We start from the raw sequence: 17359 nt of genomic DNA on the forward strand, positions 1-17359 counted from the left end.
TTTTTTTTTTCAACTGTTTGCTTTATTCCTTGCTGAATTGAAGTTGTCTCAATTTAACTGCCATATGCCACAACACAATAATGGTTTTACTTGGATCAGGAAAAATATGTTTAAAAATGTACTTAATACAAGACATTTTAAGTATACTTAATAAACTTAGAAAAATAATTATCTAAGTTGGGACCATCAACCTCTCCCTAAACTATCTTGCTAGCTTTTCCTCTGGATGAGAAGAAATGTCTTATTTTAAATAGTACCTGTAATTGGTGCATCAGGGCGGGATTGCTCTTTTCTCCATGCAGGCACAAATACAGTAATATCTTTATGGCCTTTGTCTAGAAACCAATCCACAGCAAGTTGTATTCCTCTGCAGGAGAACTCTTCTTTATTCCCATGGCTTTAGGAAGATAGAGAATGAAAAGATAAAGGATCAACAATAGGTAGCAAAGAAATACTCCAAACAGGCTTTTTCTTAGTACCAAGACATTAACAATAGACATTTTATTTCTCGAAAATGTCAAAAATGTATTTTTATTTTTTTAAAGATTTTATTTATTTATTTGACACAGAGAGAGAGCACAAGCAGGGGGAGCAGGAGAGGGAGAAGTAGGCTCCCCACTTAGCAGGGAGTCCAATGTGGGGCTCGATCCCAGGACCCTGGGATCATGACCTGAGCCAAAGGCCGATGCTTAACTAACTGAGCCACCCAGGTGCCCAAAAATGTATTTTTAATAACAAAAAATGAAGTTCTTTTTTATTCAATCATTATAAATATTGCCATTATTATTACACCTTTCTTTAAGGCCACAGATGGTTAATAACAAATCCCAGCTTATAGCAACCTTGATGGCTATTTCCTACCACTACTTTAATTTTCTCTCTTCTCTCTCTACATCTACTACCACTTTATTTTAGAATATTCAGATATTCACAACAGATGAGAAAAGAAGAGGTGTCACCAGAGGTTTAGATAGTTTATAAGGAGGATTAGTTGGAGATAAATTTTAAGCACATATATTAAGCTTAAAAAATGATATTGACAGCAAAAAATATACATAAATGCTGACTAAAAATGGTGATTACATTTAATTAAATATAATGTACCAATAAAAATCACATTCTTAAAAATTTTAAGATGCGGGGAATGCTCACAATATAATTGTAAAGGGAAAAAAGGATACAGACTATATATAATGTAATCCCAATTTCGTAGAAGAAAGTCTATATAAATTTATAAAAAATACTAGGAAATAGATACATCAAAATATTAATAAAAAGAATTATTCTGTGTGAGAGGATTTTAAGTGATTTATTTTCTTTATTCCAAAATTTCTTCAAAAAAATTAAGTATTGCTTTTATAATTAGAACATGATGTAAAAAGAGAAGACAATTTATCATAATTATTTGTAGATGTAAACATTGTAAAACCTTAAAAAGTCAAACAGAAATTTGATTGAAAATTTGAAAAGGGAAAATTAACAGATGAATTGGGAAAAGTTATATTTATTGCCATCATCTTAAAAACTCACAAATAGTGTACTAAATTTGTGCCTAGTTTGCCTGTGAAAATTCTGATCTCTTAGCATGGAGTTTGGTATTCTAACATAAATATAAACCACACTAAATTACAGTTATTAAACAGCTTGGATGGTAAAACAAATTGGCATACATTACATGTACCAATTCTAGTACAATAAAGTGGATATTGCCTGTCAAGATTGATCAGAAAAGAAGAACTATTTTGCTAGAAAGCTAATTAAGACAATATAATGGGGTTTCTCTCTTTAGATTTCTCACTTTCTCACTAGTACTCAACTACAACAGAAATTACTCCAATTATGTTGTTCCGTTTCCGTTTGAGTAAATTAATACATAATCTCAGAGGTCCCATTAATACATATACTGCAAGACTTCCCGGTGTCTTAATCACACTTGAAGCACATGACAAAAAAATATTAAATGTTTTTCTAACATTTCTAAACACACGTTAACCTGCCTCCTTAGCGCAGTAGGCAGCGCGTCAGTCTCATAAACACACGTTAATCATGTTTAAGTCTCCACTAAGTGCCATAAAGCAATTATACCACATTACTAAAAATCAAAGCACCTAAGGAAAAAAAAAAAAAAAAGGAAATATATTTAACTGCCAATACACTCCAAGATAGCCTTAGAAACAGCTACCATGCTGATTGCTTCTAAAAAGTTGAACAATGGGTAAATTGGGCCAGCCTATGGATCTTAAAGAGTTAATACTAGATGAACTCAGCATGAAACAGGCAGGTAGGAAAGATGCCCAGATGTTATTTTTCCCACTGCTATAGTGCTGGTAAGTATGAGAATAACACAAACTCAGGAAAGTCATCAGAATTGCCAATAGAGGGGGAATTTGGAGGAAAGGGATGGGATTTCATTTCACATGGCTTGGCAGTGCTATAAAGTGTGTCCTCCCAAACACAGTCTATAAACATAAATAAACATAAGAGTAATATTTGCTGTTGGATATGCCAACTTTATATTTTATGTTGCCAAATTCTTTGTTTAAAAATATTTTTTACTAAATAAGTCAGACAGAGAAAGACAAATACTATATAATTTTACTCATATGTGGAATCTAAAAAGCAAAACAAATAAAGCAGAAATAGACCCATAAGTACCAAGAACAAACTGGTGGTTGCCAGAGGGGGGAGTGGACAAAATGGGTGAAGGGAAGGGGAAAGTACAAGCTCCCAGTTATGGAATAAATAAGTCATGGGTATGAAAGGCATAGCATAAGGAATATAGTCAATGGTATTGTGATAGCATTGTATGGAGACAGATGGTAACTACACTTGTGGTGAGAATAGAGTTGTCCAGTCACTATGCTGTACACCTGAAACTAATGTAACATTGTGTGTCAACAGTACTTTAATAAAAATAAATAAAATATTTTTCACTATGAAAAATTATATGCCAACATACTAAACAACCTAGAAGAAATGAGTAGATTCCTAGAGATAGTGTCTGGTCCAAGATGACAACATAGGAAAAACCCTGAACTCACCCCCTCCATGGAACATACCAAATTACACTGATTTATAGAACAATCATCTTGAAGAAGGCCTGAGGACTGGCTGAACAGCCTCTGCACAACAAAAGATAGAATGGCCAAAGAGAAGATAAAGAGAGATGAAGACATGGTAACAAAGGGAACTCCCAACCCTGACACTGCAAACAGCGGTGAGAAGGGATAGTACTGAGGTACCAGGAACAGATTCCTCTGTCCTTGGGCACAGAAACAAACAAACAAACAAACAAACTGTGGTTTAAAAAAGCAATTATCATATATAAGATAGAGCACTAGAACTCTGCCAAATGGCAGCAGAGCTCTGGGCTCCAGGTCAGAAAAACTGGAGAACATGGTTTAGTTCCCTCTCCACCTTGAAAGTGCAAACTGGAGCGGCATCTAGATGCATAGCCAGTTTGCTGCCTCAGTGATCCCTTGGTCCACAAGCCTACACCAGCCCTGGTAGCTCTGGGACACCAAAAAAACAGTGCAGTTTAAAAGGCCAAAGGAGGGGTGCCTGGGTGGCTCAGTCATTAAGCGTCTGCCTTCGGCTCAGGTTGTGATCCCAGTGTCCTGGGATCAAGCCCTGCATTGGGATCCCTGCTCTGCAGGAAGCCTGCTTCTCCCTCCCCGACTCCCCTTGCTTGTGTTCCCTCTCTCACTGTGTCTCTCTCTGTCAAATAAATAAATAAAAATCTTAAAAAAAATAAAAGACCAAAGGAGCTGAGAGAATGCTCTCTGAGTCAGAAAGACTGGAGAATGACAGAGTTTACTCTCCTCCCCCTCCAGAACAGGTAAGAGCAGGGTCTGCTTTCCATAGTTGGCTTGCTGCCTCAGGAAACCCTAATTAGGAGCTCTGGGCCCCCAGCCCACATCAGCCCTAGCCAACCCACCCAGGTGGCCACAGGTGTAACGCACGCCAGAACACTCCAAGCCCACATCACTTTGGCTTCAGACAGGTTGCTAGGTCACCCTTTTGACAGAATGCTCTGAAACTTCCTGGGTGATGTCTGCTTCAGATTCAGCTCCGCTGCCACGGTGCCCTCTGAGTGGCAAGCCCCAGGAACACTCCAGCCCATGCTTGCATCAATTTCACCCACCCCACCAGGTGCTGCTCAGAGAACCCTGGGATACTCCTACCCACATTGGCTTTTGCTCCAGTTGCCTGGTTAAGGCACCCACTGCACTCAGCACCTTGGGACACCCCAGCTTGCACCCAACTCAGCTTTCCCTGTCCTTCCCGGTCGCCCTCAGTGTGGAGAGCCCTAGGACAATCTGGCTTACAACCCCTTCAGCTTCAACTGTCCTGCCAGAGCACATTTTGTGTGGGAGACTCCAGAGAATACACTGGCTGTACCCACTTTAGCTTTAGTTGTCCTGCCAGGGTTCCCTCTGTGTGAAGTACCCAAAGACCTCCTGGTCTGTACCTTGCCTCAGCTCCAGCCACCCCTTCACAGCACCCTGTGTGCAGAGGGTCCTGAAACACTCCAGATTATATCCACTTCAGCTTCAGCTATCCTGACAATATACCTTCTGTGCAAAGAGATCCAGGTCCTCCCAGCTTGCACCCACTCTACTTTCAGCTATCCTGTCAGGACATCCTCTGTGTAGAGAGCTCAGAGACCTCCTGGCCTCTGTACCACCTCAGTGCCAGCCACCCCACCAGTATACCCTCTGCACAGACCATTCCAGGACACCCTGGCTTGCACCCATTTAAGCTTCAGCTGTTCTCCAGGTTGCATTCTTCACAGAAAGCCCCAGGATCTCCCAGCCTGCACCCACTTCAGCTTCAGCTGTACTGCCTGGGTACTTGCTGCATGGAGAGCCATGGGAACTCAGCCCACAGCTCACCTCAGCTCCAGGAGACCTCCAGGACACCATTGATGGGGAGAGCACTGGGACACCTTAGTTTACACCTACTTTAACCTTAGCTGTCCTGCCAGGACACCCAATGCGTGAAGAACCCAGGGACTGTACTGATCTGCACCCGCTGCACCCGCTTCACCTTTAGCTGCCCTTCCAAGGTGTTTATAATGTGGAGAACCCCAGAACCTCCAGCCCATACCAGCCACAGCTTCAGCTAACCAGCAAAAGTCACTAAACACACATATACTACACAGGGGACAACCATACACAAGAAGATTCCTTCACATTTAAAAGAAGTAGCTGTTCTGCTTAGTCCATAAAAACAAACACAGAAAGTCAAGCAAAATGGGGAGACAGAGTAATATGCTTCAAAAGAAAGAATAAGACAAAACTTCAGAAAAAGAACTAAATGAAATGGAGATAAGCAATATGACTGATAAGGAATTTAATGATCGCAAAGATGCTCACTAGACTGGAAATAAGAGTGGAAAAACTCAGTGAGACTTGGCAAGCCCCTCCCCGAGAAGATCAGCACAAACCTTGCCCACATCACATCTCTAAAGACTGGAGATTTGGATAATTGAATTTAAATTAAAAAAAAAAAAAAAAAAGCCTGGAGTTTTGAAGGTCAGCACGATTGGCTGGGAGGGAGCCTGGAGGGCACTGCACTGCTCCTGGTGAAAAGACAGACAAAAAACCTGGAGGCAAGTGATCCGAAAAACCTGGGACACACAGTAGAGAGATTATTCACTCTTCTCAGAGTGCTTCCCTGAGAGGCAGCGTTCAGAGATGTCTCTCCAGGGACAACAGAGTTGGCTGGTGCCATTTCTCACACTTGAACCCTCACCATAAACACAGAGCCACTTGTGGGAAGCAGCGAAGTGCCAACACAAACTGCCTGACTTACCTACCACAAGTTCCATACTCCTGTGCTCTGCGGGGACCACCCTTCTCAGTCAATCTTGCCTCAGTCCAGCACATCAGACCCCCTCCCCAGAGGACCAACAGAAGCCCCTGCCCACACCACATCTCTTGACCAGAGAGTTTTGCAGGGATTCAGTTCTAGGGAAAGTAGTATCCATTCTCATTTAACAAGCAGACAAGAGCACACCTAGTTAAAACTCACCACATTCTGGCCAAAGACCAAACACTATCCACTGCAGGCAAGGAAAGCCTCTGTAGACGACTGGCCTGAAGGATAGAGGAGCCAAAACACAACATCAGAGCAAATGCAACACACCAGAGACACTCCCTTAAGTGCCAGGCCCTGGGCATTATATGACCTCTTCTTCATAAGACCATTACTCTCAGGAACAAGAAACATAACTGGTTTTTCTACCACACAGAAGAAGGCAGAGACTTTTATTTATTTATTCTTTTTTGAATTTAAGATTTTATTTTGTTTTTGCTAGAAGACTTTTTACAGAATTAAGGAGTAGGGACCCTGTGGCCAGGTTAGAATTAATGAATAAAAAAGATAACATTTCAGAGTTAATTTTATAAAGGTATTTCTAACAAATAAATCACAATGTTATATTAACCCTAATAATATCTAAAATAACTTACTCCTTTTTAAAAATGCAAACAATCTTATTAATTCTTTCAAAGAACCAACTTCTAGTTTCATTGATCTGATCTACTGTGTTTCTGGTTTCTAATTCATTGATTTCTGCTCTAATTTTAATTATTTCTCTTCCAATGCATGGCTTAGGCATCGTTTGTTGCTTTTTCTCTAGTTCTTTAAGGTGTAGAGTTAGTTGGTGAATTCGGGATTTTTCTATTTTTTTGAGTGAGGCTTGGATGGCTATGTATTTCCCCCTTAGGACCGCCTTTGCCGGATCCTATAGGTTTTGGACCGACGTGTTTTCACTCTCATTGATTTCCATGAATTGCTTCTTTGATTTCCTGGTTGACCCAAACATTCTTGAGCAGAGTGGTCTTTAGCTCCCAAGTGTTTGAATTTCTTATACACTAACAACGCAACTGTAGAAATAGAAATTAGAGAAACGATTCCATTTACAATAGCACCAAAAACCATAAGATACCTCAGAATAAACCTAACCAAAGAGGTAAAGGATCTATACTCTAGGAACTACAGAACATTCATGAAAGAAATTGAAGAAGACACAAAAAGATGGAAAAATATTCCATGCTCATGGATCGGAAGAATAAACATTGTTAAAATGTCTATGCTACCCAGAGCAATCTATACCTTCAATGCCATCCCGATCAAAATTTCAATGACATTTTTCAAAGTGCTGGAACAAACAATCCTAAAATTTGTATGGAATCAGAAAAGACCCTGAACCATCAAGGAAATGTTGACAAAGAAAAACAAAGCTGGGGGCATCACGTTGCCCGATTTCAAGCTATATTACAAAGCTGTGATCACCAAGACAGCATGGTACTGGCACAAAAACAGACATATAGACCAATGGAACAAAATAGTGAACCCAGATATGGACCCTCAACTCTATGGTCAAATAATCTTTGACAAAGCAGGGGAAAACATGAAATGGAAAAAAGACAGTCTCTTCAATAAATGGTGCTGGGAAAATTGGACAGCCACATGCAGAAGAATGAAACTCGACCATTCTCTAACACCATTCACAAAGATAAACTCAAAGTGGATGAAAGACCTCAATACAAGACAGGAATCCATCAAAATCCTATAGAAGAACATAGGCAGTAACCTCTTTGACATCGCCCACAGCAACTTCTTTCAAGATACATCTCCAAAACCTAGTGGAACAAAAGCAAAAATGAACTTTTGAGCCTTCATCAAGATAAAAAGCTTCAGCACAGCAAAGGAAACAGTCAACAAAACAAAGAGGCAACCCACAGAATGGGAGAAGATATTTGCAAATGACACTACAGATAAAGGGCTAGTATCCAAGATCTATAAAGAACTTCTCATACTCAACACCCAAAGAACAAATAATCAAGTCAAAAAGTGGGCAGAAGATATGAAAAGACACTTCTCTGAAGAAGACATACAAATGGCTAACAGACACATGAAAAAATGTTCATCATCATTAGCCATCAGGGAAATTCAAATCAAAACCACATTGAGATACCACCTTACAGCAGTTAGAATGGCAAAAATGTACAGGGAAAGAAACAACAAATGTTGGAGAGGTTGTGGAGAAAGGGGAACCCTCTTACACTGTTGGTGGGAATGCAAGTTGGTACAGCCACTTTGGAAAACAGTGTGGAGGTTCCTCAAAAATTTAAAAATAGAGCTACCTTATGACCCAGCAATTGCACTCCTGGGTATTGACCCCAAAGACACAGATGTAGTGAAAAGAAGGGCCATATGCACCCCAATGTTCATAGCAGCAATGTCCGCAATAACCTAACTGTGGAAAGAGCCGAGATGCCCTTCAACAGATGAATGGATCAAGAAGATGTGGTCCATATATACAATGGAATATTACTCAGCCATCAGAAAGGATGAATACCCAACTTTTACATCAACATGGATGAGACTGGAGGAGATTATGCTAAGTGAAATAAGTCAAGCAGAGAAAGTCAATTATCATATGGTTTCACTTATTTGTGGAACATAAGGAATAGCATGGAGGACATTAGGAGAAGGAAGAAAAAAATGGGGGGGGGGAATTGGAGGGAGAGATGAACCATAAGAGACTTTGGACTCTGAGAAACAAAAAGGATTTTAGAGGGGAGGGGGGAGGGGGGATTGGTTAGCCTGGTGATGTGTATTAAGGAGGGCACGTACTGCATGGAGCACTGGGTGTTATACGAAAACAATGGATCGTGGATCACTACATCAAAAACTAATGATGTATTGTATGGTGACTAATATAACATAATAAAATTTTAAAAATAAATAAATAAAAATAAAAATGCAAACAAAAAGAGAGAGCATAAGTATCTGTGTTGGACAGAAAGCAACTTTCCAATCTTGTTCTAAAGTGAAATTAAATTAAATTTAAATAGTATAAGAAATTCTGCTGTGGCTCCAGACATAAGGGTGGGAAGAAATTTCCAAGAAATTAACCATGTGATAGGAATTACCTCGACGTGGGAAGTCCACTGGTATTTATCCTTATTCTGGCTAGCAGGTGTGCCTTAAAATTGCTAAGCTTAAAAGAAGTGGAATGGACCAGGGATGTATTACACTGAGCATTTAAAATTCTTCTGCAGAGCCTGTCTAGCAAAGCATTTTGATTAATGATTCAGTCATTTTAATTAGGGTTTGCTTCAAAAGTAACTGGCAAGGCGACTGGGATGGCACAGAATTGCAGAAACTGGTGCTATTCCTAAACCTCTTTCCTCCTCCTCCTCCTCCTCCTCCTCCTCCTCCTCCTTCTTCTTCTTCCTCTCCTCCTCAGTGTGGGGTTGTTTATTTACTTATCCATGTATACCAGCTTTTAAGACTTGACTTTCATTTACATGAAAATTGATACCAATGAAGACAATTAGAATCAACAAATCAAACTCACTGGTAGTAAGGCACAACCTGAAAATGTAATAGATTTGTAGTTTTTTTTAAAATTTAAATTCAATTAGCCAACATAATAGTACATCATTAGTTTCAGATGAAGTGTTCAACACTGCATAACACCCAGTGCTTATCACATCACGTGTCCTCTGTAATACGCATCACCCAATTATCCCATCCCCCCACCCACATCCCCTCTAGGAACCCTCAGTTTGTTTCCTATAGTTAAGAGTCTCTCATGGTTTTTCTCCCTCTCTGATGACTTCCATTCAGTTTACCCTTCCCTCCCATGTGATCCTCTGGGCTATTTCCTGTATTCCACATATAAGTGAAAACATATGATAATTGTCTTTCTCTGATTGACTTATTTCACTCAGCATAATACCCTCCAGTTTCATCCACATCCATGCAAAGGGTAAATGTTCATCCTTTCTGATGGCTGAGTAATATTACATTGCATATATATACCACAACTTCTTTATCCATTCATCTGCTGATGGACATCTTGGCTCTTTCCACAGTTTGACTATTATGGACATTGCTGCTATGAACATTGGGGTGCAGGTGCTCTGTCCTTTCACTACACCTGTATCTTTGGGGTAAATACCCAGTAGTGCAATTGCTGGATCATAGGGTAGCTCTATTTTTTAACTTCTTGAGGAACCTCCTTACTGTTTTCCAGAATGGCTGTATCAGCTGGCATTCCCACCAACAGTGTAGGAGGGTTCCCGTTTCTCACCTCACCAACATTTCTTGTTTCCTATCTTGTTAATTTTAGCCATTCTGACTGGTGTAAGGTGGTATCTCATTGTGGTTTTGATTTGTATTTCCCTGATGCCAAGAGATATGGAGCATTTTTTCATGTCTCTGTTGGCCATTTATGTCTTCTTTGGAGAAATGTCTGCTCATGACTTCTGCCCATTTCTTGACTGGATTATTTGTTTTTTGGGTGTTGAGTTTGAGAAGTTCTTTATAAACCTTGGATACACGCTCTTTATCAGGTATGTCATTTTCAAATATCTTCTCCCATTCCATAGGTTTCCTTTTTGTTTTGTTGACTATTTCCTTTGCTGTGCAGAAGCTTTTTATCTTGATGAAGTCCCAATAGTTCATCTTGCTTTTTTTACCTAGATTTTGGAGAGGTTTCTAGCAAGAAGTTGCTGTGGCCGAGGTCAAAGAGGTTGTTGCCTCTTTTCTCCTCTAGGATATTGATGGATTCCTGTCTCCCCTTTAGGTCTTTCATCCATTTTGAGTTTATCTTGGTGTAGGTAAGAGAGTGGTCCAGTTTTATTCTTCTGCATGTGGCTGTCCAATATTCCCAGCACCATTTATTGAAGAGACTCTTCTTTTTTCCATTGGCTGTTCTTTCCTGCTTTGTTGAAGATTAGTTGACCATAGAGTTGAGGTTCCATTTCTGGTTATCTATCTGTTCCACTGAACTATGTCTCTGTTTTTGTGCCAGTACCATACTGTCTTGATGATCACAGCCTTGTTTTATAGCTTGAAGTGAGGTATTGTGATGCCACCAGTTTTGGTTTTCTTTTTCAACATTCCTCTGGCTATTTGGGGTCATTTCTGGTTCCATACATATTTTAGGGTTATTTGTTCCAGCTCTGTGAAAAATTCTGATAGGGATTGCATTGAATGTGTAGATTGCTCTGGGTAGCATAGACATTTTAACAATATTTATTCTTCCAAACCATAAGCGTGGAATGTTTTTTCCTTTTCTTTGGTCTCTATCAATTTCTTTCATAAGTGTTCTGTAGTTTTTAGAGTACAGATCCTTTACCTCTTTGGTTAGGTTTATTCCTAGTTATCTTATGGTTTTGGGTGCAATTGTAAATGGGTTTGATTCCTTAATTTCTCTTTCTTCTGCCTCATTGTTAGTGTATAGAAATGCAACTGATTTCTGTGTTTTGCTTTTATTCTGCCACGTTGCTGAATTGCTGTATGAGTTCTAGCAATTTTGGGGTCGAGTCTTTTAGGTTTTCCACATAAAGTATCATGTCTTCTGCGAGGAGTGAGAGTTTGGCTTCCTTTGCCAATTCGGATGCCTTTTATTTTGTTGTTGTTGTTGTGTGATTGCGGAGTCTAGGATTTCTAGTGTTATGATGAACAACAGAGTTGAGAGTGGACATCCTTGTCCTGTTCGTGACCTTAAGGGAAAAGCTCTCAGTTTTCGCCATTGAGAATGATATTCGTTGTGGTCTTTTCATAGAAGGCTTTTATGATATTGAGGTATGTTCCCTCTATCCCTATACTTTGAAGCATTTTAATCAGGAAAGAATGAATTTTGTCAAATGCTTTCTCTGCATCAATTGAGAGGATCATATGGTTCTTGTCTTTTCTTTTGTTAATGTGATCTGTCACGCTGATCAATTTACAAATGTGGAACCACCCTTGCATCCCAGGATTAAATCCCACCTGGTCTTGGTGAATAATCCTTTCAATGTACTGTTGGATTCTATTGGCTAGGATCTTGTTGAGTATTTTGGCATCCATGTTCATCAGGGATATTGGTCTGTAATTCTCTTTTTTGATGGGGTCTTTGGTTTGGGGTTCAAGGTAATGCTGGCTTCATAGAACAAGTTTGGATGTTTTCCTTCCATTTCTATTTTTTGACACAGCTTCAGAAGAATAAGTATTAGTTCTTCTTTAAATATTTGGTAGACTTTCCCTGGGAATCATCTGGCCCTTGACTCTTTTTTGTTGGGAGATTATTGATTACTGCTTCCTTTCCTTGCTGGTTATGCATCTGTTCATGTTTTCTATTTCTTCCTGTTTCAGTTTTGGTAGTTTATAAGTTTCCAGGCATGCATCCATTTCTTCCAGATTGCCACATTTGTTGGCATATAGTTGCTCATAATATGTTTTTTAAATTGTATTTCCTTGGTATTGGTCATGATGTCTCCTCTTTCATTCATAATTTTATTAATTTGGGTCCTTTCTCTTTTCTTTTTGATAAGTCTGGCTAGGGGTTTATCAATTTTATTAATTCTTTCAAAGAACCAGCTTCTAGTTTCATTGATCTATTCTACTGTCCTGGTTTCTATTTCACTGAGTTCTGCTCTGATATTTATTATTTCTCTTCTTTTGCTTGGTTTAGGCTTTATTTGCTGTTCTTTCTCCAGGTCCTTTAGGTGTAAGCTTAGCTTGTGTATTTGAGACTTTTCTAATTTTTCAAAGAGAGTTTTATTTATTAGAGTTTATTAGAATTTCTATTTATTAGAGAGGCAGCAGCCTTTGCTGTATCCCAAAGGTTTTGAACGGAAATGTTTTCATTCTCAATAGTTTCCATGAATTTTTCAGATTCTTCTTTAATTTGCTGGTTGACCCACACATTCCTTATTAGGATGCTCTTTAACCTCCAAGTGTTTGAGTTCCTTCCAAATTTCATCTTGTGATTGAGTTCAAGTTTCAAAAGATTGTGCTCTGAAAATATGCAGGGAATAATCCCAATCTTTTGGTATCAGTTGAGACTTGATTTGTGATCCAGTATGTGATCTATTCTGGAGAATGTTCCATGTGCACCTGAAAAGAATGTGTATTCTGTTGCTTTAGGATGGAATGCTCTGTATATATCTATGAAGTCCATCTGGTCCAGTGTGCCATTCAATGCCCTTGTTTCCTTTTTTATCTTCTGCCTAGATGATCTGTCCATTTCTGTGAGTGGGGTGTTGAAATCCCCTATTATTGTATTATTATCAATGTGTTTCTTTAATTTGGTTATTAATTGGTTGATATAATTGCCTGCTCCCAAGTTAGGAGCATAAATATTTATAATTGTTAGTTTTTCTTGTTGGATAGACCCTTTAAGTATGATACAGTATTCCTATTCATCCTTTACTACAGTCTTTGGTTTAAAATCTAATTTGTCTGATATGAGGATTGCAACCCCAGCTTTCTCTTGAGGTGCATTAGCAAGATAAATTGTTCTCCACCTCCTCATTTTTAATCTGGAGGTGTCTTTAGTTTCAAAATGAGTCTCTTGTAGACAGCATATGGATGGGTTTTGCTTTTTTTATCCAATGTGATACCTTGTGTCTTTTGACTAGAACATTTCGCCCATTTACATTCAGAGTAACTATTGAAAGATATGAATTTTGTGCCATTGTATTACATGTAAAGTCCCTGTTTCTGTAGATTGTCTCTATTCTTTCTGGTCTATATTACTTTGGGGCTCTCTCTTCACTTACAGGATTCCCCTTAATATTTCTTTGAGGGCTGGTTTAGTGGTCACATATTCTTTCAGTTTCTGTCTGTCCTGGAGGCTCTGTATACCTCCTTCCATTCTGAATGACAGCCTTGCTAAGTAAAGTATTCTTGGCTGCATGTTTTTTTCATTTAGTGCCCTAACTATACCATGCCAGCTCTTTCTGGCTTGCCAGGTCTCTTTGGATTGGTTTGCTGCCAGTCTAATATTCCTACCCCTGTAGGTTAAGAATCTCTTGTTTTGAGCTGCTTTCAGGATTTTTTCTTTGTCTCTGAGATTTGTAAGTTTCACTATTATATGTTGGGGTGTGGATCTACTTTTATTGATTTCAGGACCAGTCCTCTCTACCTCTTGGACTTGATTGTCTGTTTCTTTCCCCCAATTAAGGAAATTCTCAGCTATGATTTGCTCAAATATACCTCCTGGTCCTTTTGCTTTTTCTTCTCCCTCAGAGACTCCAATACTTCTAATATTCTTTCATTTTATGACATTGCTGTTTTCTTAAAGCCTCCCCTCATAGTACATTAGTTGTTTTTCTCAGCTTTCTTCCTTTCCATCAACCTCTCTTTTATGTCACTTACTTTCTCTTCTGCCTTATCTACCCTAGCCGTTAGAGCATCCAATTTAGACTGCATCTCAGTTACAGTATTTTTAATTTTGGCCTGATTTAATTTTATTTCTGCATTAAGAGATTCTCCAGTTGTCTTTTATGTTTTTTCAAGCCCAGCTGGTAATTTTATAATTGTTATCCTGAATTCCAGCTCTGGCTTTTTACTTATATCCTTATTGATTAGATCTGTGGCAGAGAGTATTACCTCTGGTTCTTTTGTTGTGAATTTCTCCTTCTAGTCATTTTGCCCAGAGAAGAATGGATGAATGAGTGAACAAAATTAAAAATATCACCCACAACCCAAGCAAAATGCACACTAGATAAATCCAAAGAGGTCAGAAACCAAAAAAAAGGGGGGGATTGGAAAGAGAGAATATAATCTTCCAGGTGGACAATACAGGGTGATCCACTTGGTCCTGGGTGTATTTTGGTTTGTTAGTTAGAAGAGAGTATATCCCAAAATTGTAAAGAAAGCAAAACTTATACACATAAAAAATAAAAATTGAATATAGTGAAAGGAAGCCAAAAATGAAGAATATATCTATAAAATATAAATATAAAAAATGAACATTAAAAATGACTTAAAGAGTTGATAAAATAAGAAAGTAGTTAAAAAGAAAAAAAGAAAACAAAAAGAAAAGGAAAAAGTTAAACAGAAAGATAAACGAATCATGAGAGAAACACCTCAAATTCTATATTATTTTCCCCTAACCTTGGAGTTTTGCAGTCCATGTGTTCTGTAAACTTGGTGTTCCCCTGTTATTTCAGCTGGCCTTCTTGGGGAGGGGCCTGCTGTCCTGATTCTCAGGTGTCTTTGCTTGGGCAGAGTTGCACTGCCCCCTTGCCAAGGGCCTGGGCTCAGTGTGATTACTGCTACTGGTTGCTCTATGTGGCTTTTGTACCCTGCAGGCCTTCTGTGCTTCTCTAGAAGATGAAAACAAAAATGGCTGTGTCTGGATCTCAATCCTCAGAGCAGAGACCACAGTTCCCTCTCTTCAGCAAACCCTCAGGGACAAGAGGTCTTCACTTTTGTGTGTGACAAAATGTGCAGATGCCTGTGGTGTGGGCCTGCACCGATCCTCCCAGGAGAAGGTAGAGGTTCCCTGCATTACTGTCCTTTGCTGGGCCCCCACACAGGGAGTGGTAGCCTGGTGGTTCATGCTCTCATGCTGCCCCTCCCAGGAGGAAGGCAGAGGGCGGCAAATTTTCTGTCCTTTGTAGGGCTCCCACATGAGAGCTTTTGCTTGATCTTGCCCACTCCTGTGCCACCCTTCCCAGTAGAAGGCAGAAAGCCGTGTGTTTCTGTCCTTTGCAGGGCCCCTGCAAGAGAGCTGTTGCCTGATTGTGGTGCCAGTTACGGTTTATGGGGAACCAAGCTGAGAGGCCCCTCCTGGGCTTGCTGACCCTTACCAGTTTCCCAGCTCCAATGCTTGTGAATATGGCTGGTTCAGGAACACCTGTTTTTCCTGTGACCCCAGGGATCCTGAGACCACACTGTCCCACCTAGGATTCTGTCCCACTTTGCCACCTTTGCCCACTTCCAGGGAAGGAAGTCCTTCACTGGAGCAGATTCTAAAGGTACTGATATTGTGTTCAGGGACTTTATCACTTTCTGGTAGCCAGCTTACAGAGGCTCCTTTCCCTTGCTGATTATCTTCAAATATATCCCCCCAAAATTCACTTCTTCACACCTCCTACCTTGCAAAAAGTGGTCACTTTTCTATTTGTAGAATTTCAGGAATTCTTTTCCTACATCTCAGGTTGAATTCATAGGTGTTTAGAATGATGTGATATTTATTTAAATTCAAGGAACCAGATGAAACGAGGTCCCCTACTCTTCCACTATCTTGCCTCTGATCACAAGGCAGAGACTTTTAGACAAAATGCCAAGAGGGAGGAATTCTTCCCAAATGAAACCACAAGATAAGGCTACAACCAGAGATCTAAGTGAGACAGATATAATGAAGATACCTGATGCCTCATACTACATGAATAAAATAAAGGATAAGAACCACAAGACCATTTAAATAGATACAGAAAAAGCACTTGACAAAATACAACATCCATTCATGATAAAAACCTTCACTAAAGTAGGTTTAGAGGGAATATACCTCAACATAATAAGGCCCACCTATGAAAAACCCACAGCTAATATCATCCCCAATGGGAAAATATGTGTGAGCTTTTCCTCTATGATCAGGAACAAGACAGGGATGTCCACTCTCACCACTATTATTTAACATAGTACTGGAAGTCCTAGCCACAGCAATCAGACAATGAAAAGAAATGAAAGACATCCAAATCAACAAGGAAGAAGTAAAACATTCACTGTTTGCAGATTATATGATACACAGAATAACCCAAAAGAATACACCAAAAACTTGCTAGAACTGATAGACAAATTCAGTAAAGATGCAGGATACAAAATCAACATACAGAAATTTGTTGCATTTCTTTTTTGTAAATCTATTGAAGCAGGAGAAAGAGAAATAAAGAAAACAATGTCATTTACAATTACATGAAAAACAAGAAGAGACATAAGAATGAAACCAACCAAAAAGGTGAAAGACCTTTATTCCGAAAACTATAAAACAGTGATGAAGTAAATTGAAGAGGATACAAAGAAATAGAAGACATTCCATGCTTATCAGTCTAAAGAACAAACATTGTTAAAATGTCTGTACTACCCAAAGCATTTTACACATTTAATAAAATCCCTATCAAAATACCAGCAGCATTTTTTCACAGAGGGAGAACAAACTTAAAATTTGTATGGAACCACAAAAGATCCTGAATAGACAAAGCAAACTTGAAGAAAACACAAACAAACAAACAAAGTTTGAGGCATCATAATTCCAGACTTCAAGTTGTATTACAAAGCTGTACTGATCAAGACAATATGGAACTGGCACAAAAATAGACACATAGATCAATAGAACAGAATAGAAAACCCAGAACCGAACCCACTACTATATGGTGAATTAATCTATAACAAAGCAGGAAAGAATAGTCAATGGGAAAAAGTAGTCTCTGAAACAAATTGGGCTGGGAATACCAGACAGCAAAATGGAAAAAAAAAAAAATGAAATTGGACCACTTTCTTACACCATACACAAAAGTAAATTCAAAATGGATGAAAGACCTAAATGTGAGGTAGGAAA

The 17359-nt window shown here is 39.1% G+C and overlaps 1 protein-coding gene across 3 annotated transcripts in view; it reads right to left on the reverse strand.

The window, feature by feature from the left end:
• The window catches only part of ZC3H12B (zinc finger CCCH-type containing 12B), a 549765-nt gene that overhangs the window by 21710 nt on the left and 510696 nt on the right, over positions 1-17359 (reverse strand). For all 3 annotated transcript variants that reach the window (XM_032393861.1, XM_032393862.1, XM_032393860.1), the window contains one exon: positions 258-397. In XM_032393861.1, the coding sequence (XP_032249752.1) occupies positions 258-397 (140 nt within the window). The remainder of the gene's footprint in view (positions 1-257; positions 398-17359) is intronic.

The sequence above is a fragment of the Phoca vitulina genome, unplaced genomic scaffold (assembly GCF_004348235.1).
Source record: "Phoca vitulina isolate PV1807 unplaced genomic scaffold, GSC_HSeal_1.0 scaffold77, whole genome shotgun sequence".
In the NCBI taxonomy this organism is placed as follows: Eukaryota; Metazoa; Chordata; class Mammalia; order Carnivora; family Phocidae; genus Phoca; species Phoca vitulina.